Below are 27,156 nucleotides of genomic sequence, written 5' to 3' on the forward strand. Positions count from 1 at the left end.
CAAAATAATTTTATTTGTAATTCCGAATAAGATTTTTAATCGTTCTCGTTGCGCCACATGTCATTATCCGAGAAGATAATTTTTTGCGATAGATTTCGATCAGATTTTTAATGAATGACGGCATGCCACATGGTATTATCTACAACCTAATCCTTTCTTTTTCTTCCATATAATCCACCATCGTTCCTAAGAAATCACACATCAAAATCAAAATCTCTATCATTATTCATAATTTCTGCTTCTTTCTTACAATGTCTTCGTCAAGGATGTTGTGGAAAATCGATGAGCAAGAGAAAGAATTGTTTAAGCAAAGGGAAAAAATGTTCAATCTCCAGGTGGGCGAAAATGAGATGGAAGAGGATGAGGATGAGGAGTAGGGGTGGTATTGGTATGATTACCATACAAAAACCCATGTACCAATTACCATACCAAACTTTTTGTATGACAAAATCTATTACCATTACCGTGCCAAACTTTCGGTATACCAAATTTCAACATGCCAAATAGTTCGGTTGGTATGGTATGGTAATGGTAATTACCACTTTGTTTTGGCCCAAAATTTGATTTTTTTTTCTTTCCAATCCAATTCAAGGCCCAAACGTGTTTTGGCCATTCCCTTTGGGTATCTAAAACTTTTTTATTTAATTATGAGAATTTTATAGAGATTCATTTAAGAAACAAGAAGTAAATAGATGAAAGAATTGCTGAAAGAACCCAATATCCCTAAAAAAAATAGTACAAAGATTCCTAAATTCCATCTCTACATTCTTTAAAATTGTACAAAAATTAACTTGATAGATGAAGTTAGGGAGAAAGACATCTCTATTTGATGAAGGAGAAGATGAGATGGACCCTAGAGAGAGAGAGTTGTCGGAACTGGAGCAACAGAGATGAAGTTGGTGGCTAAATGAGTGAAAAGATGAAGAGTCACAGCGCAAGAAGACTTAGGTTTTTTTTATTGGGAAAGTAGAGGTTAGAGGGTGAGATGATTGGATAAATGACTAGGAAAAAAATATAAAGTGCATATATAATGATAATAATACCTAATTATATATAAATGAATAAATAAATGATAATATATTAATAGTAGTGGTATGGTGCGGTATACTACTGGTAATGGTTTTGAATACCATTATTGTACCAAAAATGTATGGTACGGTACAAATACCGTGCCATTACCAATGATATAATTTTTTTGGCATAACTTTGGTATGGTACAATTGGTATAGTAATTTAGCAAAAAATTCCACCTCTAATGAGTAGCATAGAAGGAGAGATGATGAAGCATGAAATCAAAGAGCCTCACATTCTCGTCAAGTCATCCAAGTTGTGGCTCAAATCTGCAGGCCAGCCATTCCGCAAACATTGATAGAAGCATGCAACAACGAGGTATGAATCTCTTAGACGATTATTTTGTCTGTAACAATGCGTTCCCTGATACATACTTTAGACGTCGTTTTAGAATTGAACGACATTTGTTCAACAAAATCATGACTGCAGTTTGCAACCATGATTCTTACTTTGTGCAAAAGAATGATGTTTTTGGTGTTATAGGTCTCATTCTTGAGCAAAAAATTACTGCTACCTTGCGGATACTTGCATATGGAACATCTGTAAACAAAGTGGATGAGATAGCAAAGATGGGGAAATCAACCATTCTTGAGTCCTTCACGAGGTTTTGTTCTGCAATCGAATCTCTCTACACTGCAGAGTACCTCCGAAGACCTAGCAAAGGCTTCTGAAGAAGGCCGAGATGCGAGGTTTTTGTGGGATGATTAGAAGCATCGACTATATGCACTGGACCTGGAAAAACTATCCAAGTGCATGGCAAGGAGCTTATAGGGACAGAAAATGAGCAAAAAATATCATTTTGGAGGCAGTGGCTTCATTTGATACATGGATTTGGCAAGTTTTTTTTTGTGTTCCGGGGCTCAAAATGACCTTAGTGTCCTTACCCAATCCCTAGTGTTCAACGATGTGTTGCAAGGAAAAGCACCAAGATTCACGTACTGGGTCAACAGACATAAGTACCACGGGCCATACTACCTAGCAGACGACATTTACCCAAGGTGGTTATCGTTTGTCAAAACAGTGCCACGTCCATGAAGTGTAAAGGAACAACACTTTGCAAGCTGTCAAGAACGGTGTAAGAAGAATGTTGAGTGTTGTTTTGGTATTCTCCAAGCTCGTTGGGCGATTGTCAGGGGTGCTGCCATATTGTTTGATTTAGAGTCGCTGTGAACCATCATGATGACATGCATCATTCTTCACAACATGATTATCAAAAGTTCAGTAATCATGTAATTTTTGGTAAGGTACAACTTGCACACAAACAGAAGCACACATCCCTCACGAGGCTCATTGACCAAGATAGGCCTACTAGGCTCAATCATATATATAGCAATTTTAATTTCAGTATCTAGGAGCGATTTGTTGGAACCAAATTTGCCCACCGCCGTAAGTGGTGGTTGAGGACAAACTTGAGCAACTTGCAAAACAGTAAACAATTATGAGCAAGCCTAAGACCAGGGGAGCAGGTGTGTGTTGGTCAAAGGCTCTCCGATGGTCAATTTAATGGATGATTTTAGACTCAAGTAGTGGGCAATATAATTGAAGGGTTTAAATTGCGTTACCATAGATGAACCCTACATAAGTGTATTTATACCATGAGAGATAGACCTTTTTATGATAGAATCCTCTTTCTATACCGGGAGAATCCTAGAGGATATCTAGAAGTGGATATTGAACCATCTTAGGAGTTGTAATTGCTTGCGGTGCACGCCAATTCCTAGATTGTAGGAACTCCAAGACTTATAGGTTCTGATTGAGTCCATATCCAAATCGGATCGCGTATCTTGCGGAACAAGTATGGTCATCCAGTGGAGTTGCTAGACTTCGCCTATTTCCCCCGAACAGGGTGATAGTGGCACCACTACTCTGTCTAAAGTAACTATGACCAGACTTCTAAAGTAACTATGTTTGGATCAGCCTTACCCCAGTCCTAGAAAATCATGCTTCCACAATCTTTCAATTAAAATTCTATGATCATTGGTCTTTAAACTCATTAAAATATACGGTTATGGTCATTTTTGTCAATCTCATCATACATTCTGTCAAAATGAGGCATAGTGGCAGAACCATTACTATACTTAGATTAAAGTTAAGGGATCATTGTTCCAATTAGGTTAAAGTTGATGGATCATTGTAGAAATTTTCTCATTTGATTTTTCATATTTGCCCCTTGATTCAATCTCACCGATTCATTTTGATGCATGTTTTGACGGAATTTACCAAAAAAATCATAACTGCACATTTTGACAAAGTCCACCCCTAAAGACTTTGCGCCAGCACCCAGCCCATTTATCCACTCAAGTAAACAGTAATAGACCCCATTGAATAGTAATAGGCCAAAACATCTCCACCCCTAACAAAAAATAGCCTAGTCAATTTTATTAAAATATTATTATTTTTATTATAAAATATTAAAAAAAATTTGACAGTACATCTTTGACCAAAAGAAAGATAAAGGTGCAACCGAGTAATTTTCTGCTTCTTTTCATTCCCTGCTGGTTCATTGTTTTAGTTGCAAATTATTTTTCACTCCAACCTACCACCACCTTCACTGTGAGCTCTCTCTTTCCCTCTCATTCCCTCTCTCTCCAAAAATGCTCCTCATACCAGAGCACGCCAACCCCACACCCCCCATCTCTACCTTCCATCAAATCCCCACCTCTCTTTCACGTTCCGCTTGCTCTCCACTGCCCTCCGAGGTCCGACCCATCCCAAACTGGTCGACATCAACGCCTAGGCTCGCCAGCTCCAAACCCGTCGCCTCTGGACCTACGACCTGACCTTCAGCTGCATCGCCGATTTGACGTCATCATCCTCAACAGCGTCGTCTAGCCGTCTTTCTCTCCACAGATGGAGTTCGTCGTCACCGATTTCATATCATGACGTCATATAGGCCGGTCCCAAGGTCTGTCAATTTTGTGCTGGTCTGGAGACCAGCTTAGACTGGATGCCAGGCAATCCCGTGGGCTGGAGTGGGTTGACAGGGTCCCAGCCTGGTTTTTTGACTGGGTGCTGGGCTATTCCACCTCCGGTGGACTTGCTCTTATAGTTAAGGGACTATGTAGTCCAGTTGGATTAAAGTTGAAAGGTGATTACTGCAGTTTCTTCATAAATAGATAACAATATATTATAAAAATTAGTAAATTACCTATTATGGTTTTTCTGCTATAGTGCTTTACAAGTTACAACTTTAATACTTTTGCAGTCTTGAAGTTGCAAACTTGCAGACGTCTCACAATCACTAATTTAGGACCTGAGATTGAGACAGAAAATGAAGAAATACAGGTGAAAAAGATGAATTCGTGATGTCTCAGTAATGAGCCTTGATGGTGAACCTGAGATGAATTTGAAGCAAAATAAAGGTGAAAAAGAATTGAGAATTGAAGTAAAAAGAAAGATGGTGGCGACGCTAAGACCTGAGAAAGAGTATCAAACTTCGTATTGGTGAACCAGCGAAGAGCGGAGGGCCAATGGCAGATCGACGAAATTGTTATTTAGGTGTGGGTGAACGGTGCAACTCTGTAACTATGTCACTTTGGTCGTGAAGAATACGATGACGAAGAGAAGATTTGGGCTTGGAAGACGAAGAGAAGACTAAAGGCGAAGAGTCGAAGACGCAGGGTGGCAGGGGCGCTGTAGCAAACTTTTTTTTTAGGATAATACTGAAGTGCTTCCTGATTTGGCCCAATAATATCACATGTTCTGTTTTTTTTTTTTTTTTTTTTTAAGTCTAAGAAAAATTGAATAACATGTCTATTATTATTTAAAACAATAAAATATGTATTAATATTGTAAGCATAATTTACTGAATGATTATGGAGGCCAGAGAGAGATGTGCAATTGTGGGTGTATTCTATTCGACCCTATTGTGCTTTTATTTATTGTAGCAGGGAAGGTTAATTCCTTACCCTTTTAGGATTACAACTCTTAATAGGTAACCAACTCCTAATAGAAATATAAGAGATATTCCTAGATCTACAAGGATTTACACAATCACATTCCTAATCTAATAGGACTGCAACACTCCATCTCGAGTGTGTAAATACTCAAGTAAATGGCGCATCAGGTCTTCAGCGATAAAGTCATTACACATTACAGTTGATGAAGTCGTCGGCATAATAATGGAATACAAGTCTCATATCAATGAAAAAATGCAAAAAAAAAGGTAAAACTCACAAAATCTCGCTATAGTAAAACCCAAGGTAGGAGAAAAACCCATAGACTAAGGAGAAAAATGAGAAGTTGCATTAAGTCAAAACTATACATCTTTTGGACGCAAGTAGAATAGCTCACAAGGGTATGATTAGCCCAGGATGGGTGCCTCATTAAAACCTAGTTAGGTAGCAAAAATCCAGTAGGAAAAATGCTCCTAATTGTAAGGAAAAAAAGTACATTAAGATCAAGTGAGTATACTTTTGGATACTCCTCCTAAGTTTGACATAACTTCCAAATAAGAACTACAAGAATTGCATATGAATAGTTAGGCATACCAATTCCTTGGACAAGCTTTTGGAAAGTTGACTTCAGTAGTGACGTCGTGTAGAGGTTGGAAAGGTTGTCTGGGATCGGCTTGCATGACATCAATATCATGATGCTTTGCTAATGTAGATGTGGATGCAATATGTCTTGGCGTTGACTTCATTGATGTATCATGGCTTAGTCGGGTTTATACATACAGCATAGTCTTCATGGATTGTCTTTGGGATTCAACGATGGATGAAAAACAACAAGTACTTCGAATATGCTCAACAAGAACTCCTAACCATGTCTCACTTGTGGCATAGTGAAGTGAGGTGAGTTTTGGAACGATTGAAGATTTCGCAACTAAGGTTATATGATGGACCTCTAAGATACTATGATATCCCTAACAATAAAGACATAGCCATTCGAGGATTTTGCCTTGTGCGGGTTTGATAAGTAACATGTGTCAGCATAACAACAAGGCAAGCATCATTTCGAGGATCAGGGGGTTGGATCCGCTCGATGATGGGATTTGATTTGCCCAAATTCGTAGTACCTTAAGGGTATGTCTTTAGTACCAATTCAGTGGTTGAGTGTAGGCACGGTGTTGCATCTTTACCAATAGATCAATAACGAAGGAGATGTCCTGTCTAAATACAATGAGCTAAGTATAACGAAGCGCAAAGTTGAACTCAGATATGGAGTTTCGGATTTCATAACCTCTTTAAGGGTCTTATTTGCATATAACATATGGACAATCAAAGGTATACTCAAAAGTGACACATTCGGGGTGTAGTTCGACTAGTGGACCAAAATACCCTCAAAACAATGCTTCAACTTCAAGTCAAGGCATAAAGGAGTTTTCCCAAGATTTTTCATCTGAAATTCCATCTTCAGATGCAAGGTAGTTTTCTCAAGCTCTTCCGGAGTCTTGGTGAGATTCGCGTCAACGACATAAACTGTAACTCTAGCAATTCAGAATAAGACTTCATAGTTCAACACGCAAAGGCATAATTCATCCCTGACTGATCAAATGATCACTTAGACGGGTATACCACATCCGTTGGATTGTAAGTGAACACCTCAAACCAGTGAAGAGGGTGTTCCGTGGTTTGGAACTATTTGAACCAGTCCATGTAATTCTTCAGGAACTTGCATGTAACTCTCCATATCTATATCCCCATGGAGAAACACTAACCACATTTCATAATGCTGCTATTAATCACAAGACGTTTGAGGGAAACCTTGCACCATAAGACGTGCATCATATCGCACTATTTCATTCATCTCATAAAACTTCATTTCCCACTTAAAACACAACAGGGTTACCTTAGGCAGTATAGGAATGATAGGTCCAAATCCACTTTGGTAAGGAATTTGACTTGGATTGTAATTTCGGTTGTCCAATCAATTTTACGTTGTTACTCAATCAACGAAACACGGTTCGATATCGTCTTTTTTCATTTATGTCAGTAGCTACCATATAAGTGAAAACATCATCGATGGTAATCTCATTTCAATTCTATTTAGCTTATCCAAACTAGTATACTGGACCAAGAACTTCAAGTCTCGGGAGTAATTCGGATTAATCTCATGAGATGGAAATGATTTGAGATAACAAACGAGTATGGATTTATTGTTGTCTCGTGTCTTTTTCTTCTAGGAAAGTGAATCCTATGAACTGAGTAATATATCATGCTCCAGGCTAAGACAAATTGATTGACTATCTGCTGGCGTACCGGACCGTCCAATATGGGTGTCCAAATTGTCCAATAGGGGCAACACACCCTTTAGGGATGTTGACTCGATGTCTGTTAAGTACGTATATCCTTGCAGACATGTTTGCAACTGGTATATGATCTCTTCACTTTAGCTAGATCAGAGGACTGCATCTGGAGCAACATTCTGAAATCTAGAATTTATCGCACAACCCATAAATTCGCGCCGTTCTACAAGAACGGTGATGTTCTTATCTCCCCCTAATGACGGGAAGACTGTCTCATTAAAGTGACAACCCGCAAATCAGCGATAAAAAGATCGTGTGTAAGGGCTCTAAGAGAGCTAGTGTTAATTAGAATCATAATCGACAACGATTCACATCCTTATTTGAGGACTCATATTGGTACGCGGCGCAACTTGGCACGTGGAATGCACACCTAAATGCGTAAATACGAAAATTGTCAAGTTCGTAGCTAGTAACCAATTGTAACGTCATATAGGTTAGGTGGCAATGGACCTCAAGGTGGACTAACATAACTGCATACAAGATTGCATAGCCCTAGGCAGAAACCGAAAACTTAGTACGTTTACCAAAATCCAGGCGATCATTTAAATTGCGCTTTATGATCACTAGGCGAGGCTATTTAGGGTGAACTTGAGAATTTGATGTTCAATTATAAACCCAAAATACATGCAATACTTTATCGAAAAACTGTCGATATAAGCTCTCCAACATTATCCAGTCTCCCAGACCTTATGGGATAAGTAGGGTGGGGATTCCTTAATCGGCCAGAAGGTTTAGCAACAATGTGTGTGGACAAACATGTCGATTCATCAACCAAAGCCATAAGTATTTATATGGTCTGCATTTTGGTTGGATTAGTTCACATATATTCCCTTGAATCCACTGTGAAAAGGGAGTCGTTTCGTATCTTTGCTAGGAATGATATAGAAATCAATTTCCCTAATGAGCAGGTTTGTCAAAGTGTGTTTGAAGGCACAAGATCCTTACTTCGGGTAAGTAGATGTGTTGTAGCATCATTGATCGACCTAAGTGTCCCAAATGGTCACGTCGAATCACTCGGGTCCAGGCCGGCGTATGCCCTAGTTAAGAGACAACCTATTGGCCCCAAATCAAAGCTTCAGGCTCATTTTGGGAGGTGGTGCAAAGATATTCCACTCGATTTTCTTTAGTGGTTTCATTTATGATCATTGTCATCTAGAATATCCTTAAAAACTCAATGACAGGGAGAATTTAAGGTCTCTTAAATGGTGATGCAATACCATTCATACAACGAGGAGTGTGCTAATGCTCTTAATCAGGTTGGATAGACCTGAAGTCATTGTTAGAGATGTGATTTAGGTGTAAAGTTAGTGTGCGTAGTATCACATTCATCCAGACAACTAACTTTCTCACATTCTTACCTAATCAAGTGTTTAATTGAATTGGTCACATGTATTAAGAAACATAATTCAATTAACTCATATTAGAGGACAATATCAATAAAATTATCCATAAGTAAAACATACACCAAACTTGAATCCAAGAACATGGAAAATTTTTCACAAAGTAAATGGTTTAGCAAGGGGATTCGGCCAACAAGGCTATCCATGTCAAAATTCGACTCTTCTAACGGTGGTTGGTGGAGCAAAATTAGTCTCACATATTGACTACTAGAATGGTACTCCTCAACAACATTGGTAGGGACATGAACAACTGCATAACCAATGATCTATTCCATCAAGACGGAAGTAGATTCTGCAAGGTTAAGGTTCAAGAATATTATCCTTTATTCTTGAAGTTTTAGGTCTTAGGTGCCAAGGATTACACATCGGGCATGATGCCACACCTTGGCAGACCCTGATTCTACCATATGCTTGTGGTAGTAATCAGATCCGAGAATTTGATAAACTTCCGCTTTCCACACTACTGCTTCAGAAGCAAGTTAGAAACAAGGAAGGACGAGAAAAGTATTCTCTAGTCAAAATTTGATCGGATTTATAAACTTTAGAATTTTACTCATTCATTGACATAATCATGGTGTGCTTCAGGCAATATCTTTCATGATTGGACAGTCTGTAGGAGCGAGTCAAAGAGCCAAGGAATCCTCATTCATAAGGTACTTCTGTTTGTAATGCTTTGGGCATAAGTCTTCGAATGAAGATCATGGCGGAGGCTTATTCAGCTATTCCTTGCCATTGTTGGCTTCAATGGTGTCTCAGCTTCTTGATAGTCAAGTGGAGATTCACTCTTGTACCCCACATAAAGTGGTTTCTATTGGAAACGTCCAAATAGGGGAAATCGAACTTGTGATGGTTCGACAATCCACTGAATTGGAGGGAACAAGATTGTGATTGGTGCTATGGGAATGAATCATCCTTAAGCATCAAAGTTAGAACATTCGAGCTCTAAGACATGGTTTTCATGAAAAACGTCGGGCTTTCGTGGGTGTATTATTTTATGAAAACTTCGGGTTTCAAAAGCACTAAATTTGAAACTACAGGTTCAATTTAGTTTATGAACGTTTAGTTCATAAAGGAGAGTTCTTGCAAGAACACATGATGCAATATGCTGATTTTAAGTATAGTGGATTTGAGTTTCTTCGGAACTCAAGTGTGAGAGCTTTGTTACTACGAAAGTACGTCAGCGGTTCAAGGTATAAAAATAAATTATTGAATCGTTAATATCCAAAAGTGATCTTCGGGTCAATAATTTTGGATTCATTATCAGATTAATGGACTACAAGTCACTTTTAATTAATTCAATAAATCGGGCCATACAAGGTCGATTGTAGAAGCAAAAATAATATTAACATACGGGTTAAAATTATTTAGAATGATAAAATAATAGCATTTGGGTCGAAAAATATTTATAGCATTTGAGTCCTTAGGTGATTAATAAAGAGTCCTTAGGGTTAAGAGGGGGCTACAAGGGGCTATAAAGAGTTGAGTCCTGAAAAATGGGTTAAGAGTTGAGTCCTTAGGTGTAGGCCTTGAGGCTTCCTGTCAAACTAAACCAGTGCTCGAACACATCATATTTGAATTCATGTTTGTAAGAGTCTTATAACTATTATATTTTGATTATCCGAGCGAACCCAAATAAGTGCCTTTGTGGGGCCTTAGGTGTAGGCCTTGAGGCTTCCCATTAGAGTTCATTCTTATACTCAAACCATCTAGACCGCAGAATAGAATGAATCCAAATAGGTGCCTTTGTGGGGCCTTAGGTGTAGGCCTTGAGGCTTCCTATCAGAATCCATTCCATACTTAAGCGTTCTATGATAATCATGATATAATAGAAACAAAACCAAGAGGTAGGTCGATTACTTGCGCCCCAAGTAACTTCGGACTTCTCGTTTATCAAGGATTGTCGTGGATAGGTTAAGTCCACATAAAGTTCTTTTTTATGCCTTGAGGCCAAGGACTTTTAAACTAATCAGATTTACATGCCCGAGGGCTTAGGACTTGGATCTAATTTGAACACTGAGGATATATTCAAATCGGGTCCAAGTACTGAGAAAGCCTTGTCATTGTTATTTTGCTAGAAACAACTTGCATATAACTGGAAGTATACAACATATTGCTAGACTTTAAAGAAAGAAAAGACAAAGATAGAGCAAAGCAGGTCGGGCAAGATTAAACCTTATCAGTTAAGGCTGATCGTCTTGCAGGTCCCTATCTTTGTAGTTTTGTCAAGGGTCTGAAAGCTTAGAGGGAGAGAGAGGGGGGGAGGAGATACAAAAAGTGAATCGATACTACAACAAGTTTGGACAAGGTAGCAGAGCTATTACAAAGGTTTGAAGAGAAGGTTATCCCGTGGGGGATAAAGGCTTGTCCCGAATGGGATGAAGGCTTTGGCTGACCACAGCTTCGTTTGGAAGGCAAATCTGGATTTTTGAGCAGAGTTTGGGCTTGCATTTGTTTGTTTGATTGAGTGTCCTTATTCTTGTCTTCTCTTCCTCCTTTTATAGACGACTCGGTTTGGCTTCCTGTAGCAACAGCTTTGCCCGAATGCGATTTGAGGGTGATGACTCATCAGCTTTTTTACATGTAATGCCATCATAAAGTACTTTATGGGCTGTGCAGTCTGGTCAGTCTACACCACTTGGTCCTTGGGTAGGTATGCAAGTGGTCCTTATGAATTGTATCAAGTCAGAAAAGGCCCTTTCCTGCTTTCCTGGGTTTCGGTCGGGCCTTGATCTTCTATTCCTCCAGGCCTTCTTTTGGGCCGACTCCATCCTTGGGCCCAAAGTCAAGTTTTAATCCAAACAATAATCATCACGAAATTGCTGTTGTAAGGCGAATACACAGTTAAATTTGTAATTAGGTTTAGTTTCAACCAATTTTGGTATCAGGTTGGGCTAGAGATTTTGGATTTTGGATTTTGGTATCGGGTTTGAGAAATTTTCAATAATCCCCCCTTCTTTGGCTTCCATGCCTGTATTAGGATTTAGGCTTAGCAACGAGCTTGTAAAAGTCATGTACAATGTGCTTAGTTGTACATATTCAGCGTGTTGTAATTCTTATTGCCTGCTCTATGCACTATAGGGAGTTAGGATTGAGCCATTGATATGCTGTAACAAGAAGCCACCGTGCTAAATTGTAATTAGTCATAGTGACATAGCTACAAACCAGTTTCTGCTGAAGCCACTTCCTGTAAAGAATCTTACTTTCTGTGTATAATATGTAACTGTGAGTTGTATTTGGGTTTAAGGGTTGTGAGTAGCAAATCAATACTGCATTGTATTCTGTTTGGACTAGTCTGTTTTTCTCTTTGGGAGACATATTATGTGCTTCCTATGTACATTTTACTGGACATAGTTTTGTACTTCTCTTCGTAGATTTCATGTTGTCGATTTCTCAACAATGTATAATTTAGTCAGGTTGTCTGAAATGGTTGTTTAGACAAGTTGTATTATTTCTCAACAATGTATTTTAGAAATTTGGTGTATAGTCGTGTTTAGTGTATGAGAAGTTGCATTGTCCTTGAAGAAGGTGTTCACTAGAGGCGATTTGATTTACATGTCTTCATGCCGGCACTACTTTTTTAATGAACCCTTGAAGGATTGTGCTTTGCTCGAATTACTATCATATAAATTATATTCTTTGCTGTATCTTGATTTTGTTAGTATACAGTAATTTTGCATGTACTTTGTAGTCCTGCTGCTGTTTGAGCTCTGTCATTGTAATTTTCATTTTAAGCTTCGTAGTTGGCTTTTCAATTTGAAGTATTGAAACTCTAGGCGTGATTCACAGTTGATGGAATAATTTCACAAGCGGAAAGCCGCATTTCGTTTCAGATTTAGTCTTTTGTGCTATGGCTTTTATGTTGAAGCTCTGTTTGTCAGTACGCAATAGTTGAGACTATTCATGTCGGTTTTTCTGTTGCATAATAGTTCTTAGCTGCAACTGTTAAGACTAGAGGAAGACAATGATCTTTGCATATGCTAGAGTTTCAAGTTTTTTTTTTTTTTCTGGCTTATGAATTAATCTTTGCGTATGCTTACTTTTTGGTATCAAGTTGGACTAGAGTTTCAAATTGAGTTCAAGTTTTTATTGTTCCTCTCTCTAACAAGTGTATTTCCAGTGTGCAATGATCTTTGCATCCGCTTACGTTTCTTGTTTCAGTATTCTATCAATTTGGGAAGCTTGAAACTCTGGTGGGAAAGTTGCCTGTGGTAAGAGAGATTTACACTCACTCCTACGACAAGATAGAGTGCAACTGCTAAAAGAGTAAGCAAATGCAAAGCCATAAGGACCCAACTACTGAGCCTATATCCACGACGTTCCATTCCCTGATAAGCTAAGCCTACCAAAACTAAATTCAAATGGTTCTCTTATCTCATCCAATCCATGCAACAGAATGTTTCAACTTAGTTTGAATAAGTCAACGATCTTGGAAGTATGAAGTTTGTAATTTATGTATTTAGTTCTTAGTTATCTGTTATGTTTTAATTTGAAGAGTATGGTTTCATCTCAAACTCTCTGTCAACTCTATATATATAATGAAAATATACAGATGGCTAATTCATCTAGCCTAATTATACTTGAACTGAGATTTCTATCTTGGCATCAACCCTCTCTGCATCTAACGACAACCTTTCTCTCAACTTTTCCTATGGATCTTGTTAATCATACAACCTTAGGATATGGCTGTATTTTGTTCGTCCATTGCTATTCTTGAATCATGTATGTTTCTTTCGTTGGCAAAAAAATTTGGTTTTTGTATTTTTATTGAGTTTGACTCTCATCCAATATTATTAATTTTAATAATATCTTTAATAAAAAAAGTAATTAAAATAAAACAATAATGTAGTCCTAGTTTGAGCAAACACCAAACTGGTGACAATACTGTTTTCATTATCCTGCTTCTTAGTCTGACGCTGAATCAAACGCTTCACTAAGCTAGTCCAACTTAGTCTAGTCTAAGCTAGTTTAGCTTAATTTCTGAAGCTAGTCTAGTCTAGTCTAGTGCAACAAACGCATCCTTAGTTGAAAATAGTATATGTGTATGTTTTGATACTGTTTATTTAACAATAATATTTTTCAGGAAAAATACTAGACGTGACTATTTCTAGGCTTTTCGATTGAAGATGCCCTAATTTGATATCTTATGGCAAAGTTAATAATTATGCAAAAATATCTTTGTACGTGGCTGGGAAAAAGTTAATTAACGGATAAATATTTGCTGCCTTTTTATTTTTTTATTTTACTTCTTGCCAACTAATTGAAACATGATTACAGAATCAGAAAAGCCAGATATTTAGGACCCCCGATCAGTAAAACTAATCCCATGTATTAGTATAGTAATACCTAATAATTACAAACCCACATCCCACCTAGACCTGCCATTTGTATCATGGTTCTTGTGTTTATGTCGTTTTCGTATCATACTCAATATCTTAACGGGTCGTGTTGTGTAACACCTGTTAAAATAAACGGATAAAATGACCTGACCCAAAATCGATCAGATAATATTAACAAGTAATATGACCTGACCCGTTACCCGTTAAGGAAAATATATTTTAAACCAATAAATAATCAAATAAAAAACATAATACTAAATAAATATATACATATCATATTATCACATTCAAACATAAAAACGCATTTGTCTTTCAAGTATTACATATTTACATACCCAAAATAAGAGCATAATAAATAAATAAAAACATTAGAACATTACAAAATATCAAATGTTCAAAAGATTTGCAAAATTAAGGGGGTTATGTTTCAAGGTTTGGAACCTTGCACATTTTCTTACAATCAAACTCTTCAATTTTCATCAATCACTATGGGAAACAATATTGGAATTTTAACTTGATATATTGTTTTCAAGAGTTGTGTTGATGATATTTTCAATAAGGCTTTCTACATTAGCACTCTCTTCTCATTTATCCTATGACTATTGTTTAAGTAAAGTCTTTAATAGTTTTTTAATTAATGTAGAAGTGTGAAAAATATAGAAAAAATATATAAACGCTCGTAATGACAAGCTTTACAACTTTTGTGAAGGGCTTAACTTTGAAATGTGCCACTATAATCATATAAATCATAGATAAAAATTTAACCGTCGATTGTTGTTTACATTTATGCTTCATTTTTCTCACCAAATTTTGTTTTTCAAGATTTTCTTTTTTAAAAACATCATCAATTAGAGGATACAGGAAGATGAACGGTTCGGATCATTGATATTATGTTTAGAGTTTTACCATTAGTGAAAATATTGCTTTGTGTTTATAAAATCTCTACAAACTATACAATATCGACTCATATTTCAATTAATCGTAAATATCGGGACGTGATATCAAAGATCCGTACCGTTCATCTTCCTACATCCCCAGAAGATCATGTAATCAAAAAAGAAAATTTTAAAAATGAAATTCAATATAAAGAATAAAGTCTAAACGACAATCGACGATTAAATACAAATTTAGGGTTTATGGATTATAGTGTCGGATTTCGAAGTTGACCCTTTCACGAAAGTTGAAAAGCTTGTCACTACGAGTGATTGTATATAATTTTTTTATTTACATTTCTTACACTTCTACAATAATTATTATTAATTTTATTACTTTACACTCAAATAAAAAACATTATTCATGACGGTTTGGAGGGTTTTAAAAATCTAAATGATAATGTAAGTGTAATCATTGTCTACTCGTGGAGGAATGACAAATCACGGGTGTTTATATATTTTTTCACATTTTTCTTACTTGTAGGTGTTACATCCCACATCACCTAGGGGAGTGAATCCGGTAAACCTTATATGTATATTCTCATCTCTACCTAGCACGAGACCTTTTGGGAGCTCACTGGCTTCAGGTTTCTTAGGAACTCTTAAGTTAAGTGAGTAGTGTGCGAGAGCAATCCCATGATGGGTGATCCACTGGGAAGTTCTTGTGTGAGTTCCCGGAAATAAAATCGTGAGGGCGTGGTTGGGGGCCAAAGAGGACAATATCGTGCTATGGTGGAGTTGAGCCTGAGGTGTGATGGGGGCCCAGGGCGGGATGTGACAATTTGGTATCATAGCCAATCCCTGGCCATAAGTGTGTCGACGAGGACATCGGGCCCCTAAGGGGGGTGGATTGTTACATCACACATCACCTAGGAGAGTGGATCCTGTAAGCCTTATATGTATATTCTCATCTCTACCTAGCACGAGGCCTTCTGAGAGTTCACTGGTTTCGGGTTCCATTGAAACTCCGAAGTTAAGCGAGTTTGCGCGAGAGCAATCCCAAGGTGGGTGACCCACTGGGAAATTCTCGTATGAGTCTCAGAAACAAAACCGTGAGGGCGTGGTTGGGGCCCAAAATGGACAATATCCTGCTACGGTGGAATCAAACCTAGGATGTGATGGGGGCCCGAGCTGGGATGTGACAGTAGGGATGTCTTATTGCCTATACTAACACTATACTAGTTGATTTTAATTTTGGACAACAATATATTAAGTAAAATTTATCATATTAATGATAATAAGAAACTCTCATAATAAAAATAAATAAATGAATAAAACTTATTTTTTTTAACTTATATAGAATAATAATACAAAAATATATATTTAATATAGAATATACCAATATATATACAATATGGCTATTGTATTTTATAATGAATTTTTTAGTAATTAAACTTTAAAATTATAATTTATTTTTCTTAACGGGTTACCCATGTGTTACCCGCGTGTATACCCGTTAAGAACCCATTATTAACGGGTTCTTAACGGGTCACCCGATAATGACTCGATTAGTTATCGTGTTGATCCAAAACCCGTTATTTTCGTGATGTGTCACCGTGTCGTATAAGAAACTGCTAGGTCTGAATAATGAAAAAGGATCTTTTGGAATGCAGAGACTCTCGGGCTGCATCAACTCTTACTTATATTCGGGATCTTTTCGATTTTTTTTTATTTTTTGGAAAGCCTCAATGGTAGAAGAGAAAATTTATTGATAACGACAAAAAAGTTACATTTAGTCAGGAAGGACATAAAGACAAAAACAAAAATGATTAAAGAAAAAATAGGAGGGAGTGACATGGAACAACACCTCTCTAAAACAAAACATAAAGGTCGAAACTTAAGAAACAAGTCGACAAAACCACCAAGTTAAGAAAAAAAAAAGTGAGACAAACATGGATGCCGAGATGCACATTAATTTGAGAAGTGATAGCCAGACAGGCCAACACAGTCTGAAAACAAAGCAGCACAAGCTACCAGCGAAGGTTAATCATGTCATGGTAAAGTTGGAGAAGACAAGCCCATGTTAGCAAAATTGGCCGCAACAAAATTTCCTTCGCGATATATATGTGGGATGTGTAGAAAATCATTTTCCAAATGTGTTACAAACAAAATAGACCATTGCATACAAAGAGGCCAAGAAGGATCAAAATCAGACAATTGAAAAGCAAAAATAACACTAGAACTGTCACTTTCCAGCCAATGACAATGCCAACCTCGCATACAAACTCGAACCAATAATACCTAATAATTTTGCAAAAAAAAATAAAAAAGTTTCAATGACCAATCCATTGATAGAAACCACAAAAAAAAAACGACCATGACAATTCCTAAAAACTCCTCCATAAGCAGCAGGATCGGAATTTTCTTTAGAGAAACCATCTTCATTAAGTTTAATCCAAGAATTCCAAGGAGGAGACCAAAGGACAGGAAGGATAGTAAGCGCCTTGCGTGGGATAGGTCGGATCTTAAGAGAAGAAAGGATTGAGTGTCAAAACCCTAAGAGCAATCAGGAATAAACTTCACACCATGAACAATCACATAATTGATAGACATGCAAAGATGATAAAAATAGATTGGTCGACCCTAAAAATTCATAGTAATTAATATACAAGTGTGAAAATGTGAAGAAAAAAAAAACATACTCATCCAACTACACTTAGACAATGGTTACATCGTCGTTTAGATTTTTAAAACCCCCCAACTCTCATGATTAGTGTTTTTTTTTTAATTACAAACTAATAATAATTAATATAGAAGTGTGAAAAATGTAAATATACACACAATTGCTCATAATGACATGCTTTGCAACTTTTGTCAAGGGATCAACTCCAAAATTCGACATCGCAACCCATTAACTCTAGATTTATGTTTAATCGGTTGATTGTCATTTACGCTATATTCTTCTCACCAAATTTTGTTCAGATTTTTTTTTCCCTTCTAAAAACATGATTTTTTTAGCGGATACAGAAAATGAATGGTTCAGATCGTTGATATCACATTCTGCTGTTTACGATTAATTGAAATGAGGCAATGGTACATAGTTTCTAGAAACTTTATAAACTTCAAGCAGTATTTTTACAAACTGTAAAAATCTGAATGTTATATCAACGATCCGAATCATTAATATTTCTGCATCTGCTAAGGCATATTTAAAAAAAAAAATATCTGAAAGAAATGAAATTTGGTGAGAAGAATGGAGTGTAAGAGTAAACGTAACAACAATCAATGGTTAAATTTAAATTTATGGTTCATTAGGCTCTTATTTTGAGGTATGTAATATTTGAAAGACAAATATGTTTTTATATTTTGAAGTAATATTTATGTAACATTGTGATATGTAGATACTAATTTAATATTACATTATCTATTTGATTATGTATTGAAGTAAAATATATTTTCATTAATGAGTAACTTACGGGTCAAGTTCGGTCCAGATCATATTACCCATTTATTTTAACAAGTATTACATAAAACAACATTTTAAAATATTGATATGTTACAAAAATGACACGAAAAAAAAAAAAAAAAAACGACACAAAAGTTATATCTAGTCGGAAACCAAATACAGCGTAAGGAAAGGACGGGGCTAAACGAAAGACTATGCACATAAACCATAGGGACGTGAAACGCCCAGTAAAGGAGAAAAGAAACGGCCCCCAAACAACAGACATAAGCATGACACGTATGGACGTGAAGGGCCCAGTAAAAGATAAAAGGACGGGAACCAAGCAAGTGATATGGACAAGATACATACGGAAGGGAAACAGCCCGAGCCCAGTACAGGCCATCATTGGGAAAAACAAAACATGAAAGGAAATGTCCAAACTGATCATCAAGTTCGCAACTTGACATTACTCACATGTGGAGCGCTTAATGGCCTCCACGTATAATTTCATTTGTTTATATTGGGTCTTCTATAATCAAACGTTTCGTCTGCCGACACAATTTTTATGAATAAATCTATCTATGTTGAAGGTAGATTGTCATTGAGAGAGTAGAGGTTAATTTCTAATCCCAAGCTGGTTTCCTAAGATGTGGTTAGCGTGTGTTAGCTCTATAGTTGGAGTTTCTATTCGTTGATAGTATTAATCACACATTCAGAAAATAATTGATTTTGCATGTACTTACTATTTTCTATAATGTTAATTGATTTTACAGTAAAACTTCAATTTTCTTTATGGCATTAGAACAAGTTCTCTCATGTATGAAGCTTAAAGGCCACACGTTCTTTAGGTCACCGAATTTGTGTTGTTCAAGCCCAATGGCCATACAATTGTGACAACCTGCAATTTTTCATAAAGCCGACCGGTTTAAAAAATAATTATTTTTTGTCAAGATTCTAAAAGGCACTAGACGCGTGCAACGGGTAGGGGCCTAGCCAAATTGTTTTTGCCAACGTTCTCATAGGTAGATGATTAAGAAAATTACAGAAATTGAGATGGATGTATGACATTGAAATAAAATAATAAGTAAATGCATGAGATTGAAATGTTTTAAGATGTTGCACGATGTTGCAATTAAACACAAACTTGAGGGTGCAAATGTAATTTATCCAAATATATTTTAATTGTCAGCACAAATGTAGAACCCACTGTTTACATGTCATCACTTAACGACTAACTTAACAGATTTTATAACGGTTGTATGAATTGAAAATAAAAATAAAAACTAAATGTATGAAATATAAATGTTTTAAGAGTAAATTACACAAAACTACCTCAACCATGGGTCGAATCACAAGCTCATACCTCATGTTTTAAAAATATAATGTCGTATCTTATCTAACAAATTTGTTGCAATGTCAAATTTCCGTTAGTTTGTTTGTCAATTTCTCTATTAAATGATGACATGGCTTGAGACAAGACCTACTCCCTCACCCAACTGGATAAAAATATTAATTAAATATTAAAAAATTTAAGATAAAAATTAATTAAATATTTTATTAAAAAAGTGGGACCAACTCCCTACCAACACCCTCACCCTTCTTCTTCCTCAATTCCTTCCCTTCCATCCAGTGGCAAAGCTATAGAGGGACAAGGAGGGGCAATCGCCCCTCCCTTCGCCGGAAATTAAGCCCAGTAGTAATGGTTCCGCCCCTCTATTCCGATCGGAAGTGATGGTTGCTCATGGAGTTGTCTGGTTTTTTAGGTCTCTGTTGTTGCTGGTGGGTAGCAGAGTATTTTATTTATTTATTTATTTCCTGAAAAACCCTTAACAGGGATGACGCCGTTTCATTTTAGTGATTAATTTTTTTTTTACAATAGTCCTTAATAGACGACGCCGTTTCATTTTGTTGGTTAAAAAAAAAAACTAAAGGGGGACCAGTCAGCCTTCACACCATTCAAGCATTTTTTTTTTAATTTTTTAATTTTTTTGGTTCAAAACCAAAGTATCATACAGATCACCTGCAACAGTAGGCTGCAGAACCTTTGTTCTGCCATTGGAGAGGGTGACAATCAACAGCAAGGCCTTCAAGAGTCTCCTCGTGCCACTACCGTCCAGCCATTTGAGCACCATGTGCTGTTGAATACTTCTTTTATACTAAAAGTGCATTATAGTAGTCAAAACATTTCTAGTCCGCTTCCCGAATGCTATGAATTCGAAGGTTACATAAAATGCAAATTTAACATTAGGATGTCATATTCATTAATATCCTCTGTTTATGTTAAGAGCCACGTATATGTTAGAAACCTAGCTTAATTACAGTGTTATCCGAGTCAATTCTTGGAGGTGGATAAATATAAGATTACTCTACAATATGATCAGTTAATGAAAGATGCACAATGCTACTTACAAAAGAGGGCAGTAGTTTCTATTTTACAGTTTGATAATGGATTTTAGTTTGTTAATGAATTTGTAGGCAATTACGCGTAGTTTGTAATACGATTGGCTTGATAAATTATGAATGACATTAGTATTGTCTACTATCTAAACGATTTAAATGTCTAATTTTTTTTGGACCTTTTACCCTTTTAAATTTCGCTCCTCCTCCTTACAATTCTTGCTTCACCACTGCTTCTATCTCTCTGTAAATTTTTGGTTGAACAAAAATGGTGGCCATGAACACATGCAAATTCAGCTCCAAGCTTTCAAGACTCTGTCATCCTAACTCAGCCCCAAATCATTTCAAATGTTCATTTAACCCCACCACCATTACCGAACACTCCATAAAATCATGAAATTCAAAACCCATAAACCATAATCTCACTTGGGTACCCAATTCAAAATCCTGAATTAAAAAAAAAAAAAAAAAAAAAAGGAATCTTGGTACCCAAGTAAAAAACCCAGATTTCATCCTTGGGGTCACCGTGGAGAGGTGGCGTGCATGGCGGGTGAGGGTTACGTGGCTGTTAGAATCTAGAGACTATGATCTCTATTGTAAGGAATGAAGCAAAACTAGAGATGAAAGGTTTCTGGAAAATCTCAGAGAGTTGCAGACAAGATATTCACACAGAGCAAAAAATTGCTTCATTCATTCCCACACAGCACTCAAAGCATGTGCAAGAGTAAAACCGTTGAGAGGAGAGAGAGAGATTCTCTCTTACAAAGTTCAATCTCCACCATTCATGTAATCTATCCTATAAGATAGTTACAAGTGGCAACACACACTACTATTACTAAGATTACATCTCAGCTGTCTAATTGGAATATAATCAATGGCTCACATTTAAATCTGAAATACTAAAAGTTATGCTTATATTTCTCTAGCACAAACACTTATATTCCAACACTCCCTTCTAAGTGTTGTGCTGAGATTACTCCAAGCTTCTTTCTCAGGTATTCGAACCAATCTTTGGCCAATGCCTTGGTAAGGATATTTGCAACTTGCTCCTCAGTCTTGCAGTACAGTAGATCAATCTCCCCATCTTGTAATCAGGGGCGGAGGGACCATAGGACCACAGTAGTCCTAGGCCCATCCTGCTTTTGTTTATAACTAAAAATTAGTACTACTTATTATTTTATTATTTTCAGTTAAATCATTCATATTTCCTAGACAAACTATCCGGCCCTCTTTAAATATTTTAAGAATATCCGGCCCTCTTTAAATAACCCTAAAGCCTACCTATAACCTATTCCAACTTCCAACACTTCATCTTCCATTCATTTTCCCAATACTAAAAATTAGTATTTTATTATTCTCTAATTCTAGCCGACTGTTGCTCTGCTGCTAGTTTGAAAAAATAGTCATAACACTTGAAACACCCCTACCCTCTTTTATATTTTAAAATTGTTTTAAAGCCTTAATTGGTGAGCCCGTGGGGCCCACCTTGTTTATTTTTTTTATGTTTTCTGATCTCTCTCTTCTTCTTCTTCGTTTCTCCCTCCCGTAGCTCTCTCCTTCTCAACACTGCTTCTCTCAGTCTGATCCCTCCCGTGGTACACAAGCCGTACACTGCTTCTCTCATCTAGCATGTCACAGTCTTCAACCAGTCTATCAATCTATCAGTCTTCAATTTCCATGATCCTCAAGAGTATGAACTTCGAATCTTCATAGTTGTCATTTTCAATTTTTTTTTTTATAATTTGCTAATTCATATATGTTGTCATCTACAATTGTAAATTAATTTAACAAATAATATTTTTTTTGCAGATTAAAGAATTCAATTATTCCATCATTCCATAAAAAAGACATTGAAGTTTAGTTAATTGGTCAACAACCCAAAGTATGTATTTTACTCTCAATTCCTGTTACAATTTTTTGTTTATAAATTATGATTAAATTGATGTCTTGCAATTTCTCTTAACTATTGCCTAATTTGTTTTAGTTTGTAAAATTAGCATATATGTTCATATTTCTTTTAATTTAAAGTTAGTCAATCTATGTTTTTTTACTTTTCAGTTATGGAAAGATATTTCAAAAGAAAAACACAACCTGAGATATTAGAACCGTCTCCAAAGAGTCCAAAGAACAATGAAAGTAGTTCAAAACAAACTTGTGTGGATTCTATGGAAATTAACTCGGAAACTCTCCAGTATGATCCTGGATTGCGTAGACCGATTTTGAGTTATCATCCTAATGTTCGAGACCAAGTTCGAAGAGCCTATCTCCAAAATAAACCTTGTCAACCAAAAACCCATGCATTTCTCTACACAAATTTTGGGACAAAGCCTAGAAGGTTCAATCCTGCTTGGTTTACTCAATTTCCTAATTGGTTGGAGTATAGCACATCACAGGATGCTGCCTATTGTTTATGTTGTTATCTCTTCAAACCTGATATTGGAGATCAATCTGGTGGGGATACTTTTGTTGGAGTCGGATTCAAGAATTGGAAGTGCAAGAAGAAACTAGAAATTCATGTTGGAGGACCTAATAGTTCTCATAATAATGCTTGGAGAAACTGTGAAGCCTTATTAAACCAAAAACAACATATTGAAACAGTTATCTCAAAACAAACTGACCAAGATCGAATTGATTATCGAACTCGATTAGGTGCATCAGTTGGTGTTAGTAGAATTCTCTTACAACAAGGTCTTCCATTTCGTGGGCATGATGAATCTGAAAATTCACTCAACCAAGGAAACTTTCTTGAAATTCTACGGTGGCTACGTCATTATAATGAGGGTATAAAGGCTGTCACGCTAGAAAATGCTCCTGAAAATTTGAAATTGACATCACCTGATATTCAGAAGGACATCTCAAGTGCTATTTCATATGAAATCATCAGTGCAATCACTAGTGATATTAATGATTCTTTATTTTCCATTCTTGTTGATGAATCACGAGACAAGTCTTCAAAGGAGCAAATGGCCATTGTATTGCGCTTTGTGGATAAAGCTCATGTGATAGAGCGCTTTGTAGGTATTGAGCATGTTGCAGATACTAAAGCTTCCTCACTCAAGTTAGCCATTGATGATTTCTTTTCTAGACATGGATTGAGCATATCAAAATTGCGTGGGCAAGGCTATGATGGGGCAAGTAATATGCAAGGTGAGTTCAATGGCCTTAAAGCACTAATTTTAAATGAGAATGAGTCTGCCTTTTATGTTCATTGTTTTGCTCATCAACTTCAATTAGCTCTAGTAGCAGTGGCAAAAAAAAATTCTGAAATTGGAGATCTCTTTACTATGGTTTCTTCTGTGGTGAATATTGTGGTGGCATCTTCTAAGCGTCGTGATATTCTTAGAGAGAAACATGCTCATGTAGTTTTGGAAGCACTAGAAAATAACGAGCTTTCAAGTGGACAAGGTTTGAATCAAGAAACTACTCTTAAGCGGGCTAGTGACACGCGATGGAGCTCTCACTATAATTGTTTAATCAGCTTGGCTCACATGTTCTCATCAACGATAGAAGTGCTTGAGATTGTAAGAAAAGATGGAACAAGTTCTGAACAAAAATTTGAAGCAAAGGTTCTATTGACTTTTATTCAATCTTTCAACTTTATTTTTGGTCTACACTTGATGAAAAAGGTTTTGGGGATCACAAACAATTTATCGCAGGCATTGCAAAAGAAGGATCAAGATATTGTGAATGCAATGAACTTGGTCAATATATGCAAAGGAAGATTGCAAAGGATGCGAGAAAGTGGTTGGGAATCCTTATTTGATGAAGTTTCATCCTTTTGTGACAAGAATTGTATTAAAATTCCTAGCATGGATGATATTTTTACGAGTGGAGAGCGACCAAACCGAAAAGCTCATCCCATCACAAACGTGCACCATTATCGGGTTGATTTATTCACCGATGTCATAGATAAACAACTCACTGAGTTAAATGATCGATTTACTGAGAAGAATACTGAACTACTTCTTTGTGTGGCATGTTTAAGTCCAAGTAATTCTTTCTCTGCCTTTGACAAAGAAAAATTGATGCGTCTTGCCCAATTTTATCCAAGTGATTTTTCAGAGCACGATCTTGAGTTACTCAAAGAACAGCTTGAGAATTATATTTGGGACATGACCTCTAATAGTGAGTTTGCAGATTTGAAAGGAATTAGTGATCTTGCACAAAAGATGGTTGGAACCAAGAAAGATCATACTTATCCGTTAGTGTACTTGCTTTTGACACTGGCACTCATCTTACCGGTTGCAACAGCAAGTGTAGAGCGAGTCTTTTCTGCTATGAATATTGTTAAGAACACCCTACGCAATCGAATGGGTGATTTGTGGATGAACGATTGTTTGGTTGCTTATATTGAAAAGGATATTTTTAATAGTATAGAGGACGAGGCTATCATGCAACGGTTTCAAAATATGAAAACTCGTCGAGGACAATTATTTTAATTATTGGGAATATGTAATATTATCAATGCTATGTTATTTTGAATTTTGGTTACTTTTCATATACATACTATGATGTTTTGGTTAACAGTTTTGTAACTACTATCGATTTAATTTTTTTTAATATTTGTGAGAGGCCCCTCCTAATCCGAAATCCTGGCTCCGCCACTGCTTGTAATGCATCTCGAATGAAGTGAAATCGTCTGTTTATGTGCCTTGTCTTATGATGATGCACATGATTCTTGGTTATGGTTATAGCAGATGTATTATCACATAGAATTGTTGTAGGCTCAACCTGTTCTTCACCAAAATCTGAGAGAACAAATCTCAACTAGATTGCTTGTGCAGTGGCTTCTGCTGCACTGACATATTCAGCCTTTGCAGTGGATAATGAAACAATGCTTTGCTTGATTGATGCCCACGAAAATACACCTGAACCAAGATTAAATGCATATCCAGATGTGCTTTTCATATCATCCTTACTCCTTGACCAATCACTATCACAGTAGCCAATAAGCATTGCTTCCTTCCCTTTCTCATATGCTATACCATAATCAAGAGTGCCTTGAATGTACCTAAGTACTTTCTTGGCAGCTCCTATATGTTTTCTGGTAGGACCATGCATAAATCTAGCTAACAAACTTGCTGCAAACATGATGTCTGGCCTTGTTGCAGTCAAATATAGCAAACTCCCAACTATCTGTCTATATAGACTTTCATTAGCTTGTTCACTTGCATCCATCTTAGATAGTTTTTCATTCACTGCAAGAAGGGTAGCAATTGATTTACAATCATTGAAACCAAACTTATCCAGCAATGTCTTTGCATACTTCTTCTGGTGTAAGAAGATGTAAGAATCAGTTTGTATCACACTTAAACCTAAGAAGTGATGCAACAACCCAAGATCAGTCATTTCATACTATTTCATCATCTCAGTTTTGAACTCCATCATCAATTTGTTTGAACTTCTAGTGTAGATGATATCATCCACATATAGAGAAACAACGAGTATTCCACTTTCAGCAGTCTTCACATATAATGTTGCTTCATTGAGACTCATCATCTCAGTTTTGAACTCCATTATCAATTTGTTTGAACTTCCAGTGTAGATGATATCATCCACATATAGAAAAACAATGAGTATGCCACTTTCAGCAGTCTTCACATATAATGTTGCTTCACTAGGACTTCTTTGAAAACTAGCCTTAGTGAAATAGGAGTTGATTTCTTCATACCAAGCTCTTGGAGCTTGCTTAAGATCATATAATGCCTTCTTGAGTCTGTAAACTCTATCTTCCTTGTTCTTAATCACAAATCCAGGGGGTTGATCAACATATACCTCTTCATGTAATACTCCATTCAAAAATGCTGACTTCACATCTAATTGAAATAGTCTCCACCCTTTCTGTGTAGCCAAAGCAACCAATGTTTGTTCGCCAAAAAAAAAAAAAAAAAAAAAAAAGCAACCAATGTTCTAATTGTATCAAGCCTAGTAACTGGTGCAAAAGTTTCATTGAAGTCTATTCCAGGCTTTTGAGAGTAACCTTTTGCAACTAGTCTTGCTTTGTTTTTCTGCATTGAGCTATCAAGATTCAACTTGGTTTTGTAAACCCATTTGACACCAATTACTGGTTTATCAGATGGTCTACTAACCAACTCCCAAGTATTGTTCTTCTCTATCATTGCAATTTCATTCTCCATTGCTTTCTGCCATGATTTATCCTTGACAGCATCTTCAAATGTTTCAGGTTCAATGATGCACAAATTGCACCTTTCATACACTTCTGCAATGCTTTATATTTCAGTGGAGTGTGGTCAACATCCTGTGGACCTGAACTTTGACTATCTCCTGCAGCACCAATTGCAACATGTACTTCTTCAATATTTTCTGGTGTTTCATCATCACCTTCTGAAATCTCAGTTTGAGTCAGACTTGATTCACTAGTTTTCTT

At 36.5% G+C, this 27,156-nt stretch overlaps 1 protein-coding gene and 1 long non-coding RNA gene across 2 annotated transcripts; both read left to right on the forward strand.

Annotated features, from left to right (window-relative positions):
• The first annotated feature begins 3,558 nt into the window (after window positions 1–3,558).
• On the forward strand, window positions 3,559–4,911 carry LOC114819635 (uncharacterized). The gene is made up of 2 exons (XR_003766949.2): window positions 3,559–4,159; window positions 4,277–4,911. It is a non-coding gene; the product is annotated as an uncharacterized lncRNA (long non-coding RNA).
• An 18,820-nt stretch (window positions 4,912–23,731) lies between these two features.
• On the forward strand, window positions 23,732–25,207 carry LOC139189535 (uncharacterized). Its single transcript, XM_070808505.1, has one exon. It carries the CDS (start codon window positions 23,732–23,734, stop codon window positions 25,205–25,207), a length of 1,476 nt encoding a protein of 491 aa, XP_070664606.1.
• The last annotated feature ends 1,949 nt before the right edge of the window (window positions 25,208–27,156 follow it).

Source organism: Malus domestica, chromosome 11 (genome assembly GCF_042453785.1).
Source record: "Malus domestica chromosome 11, GDT2T_hap1".
In the NCBI taxonomy this organism is placed as follows: Eukaryota; Viridiplantae; Streptophyta; class Magnoliopsida; order Rosales; family Rosaceae; genus Malus; species Malus domestica.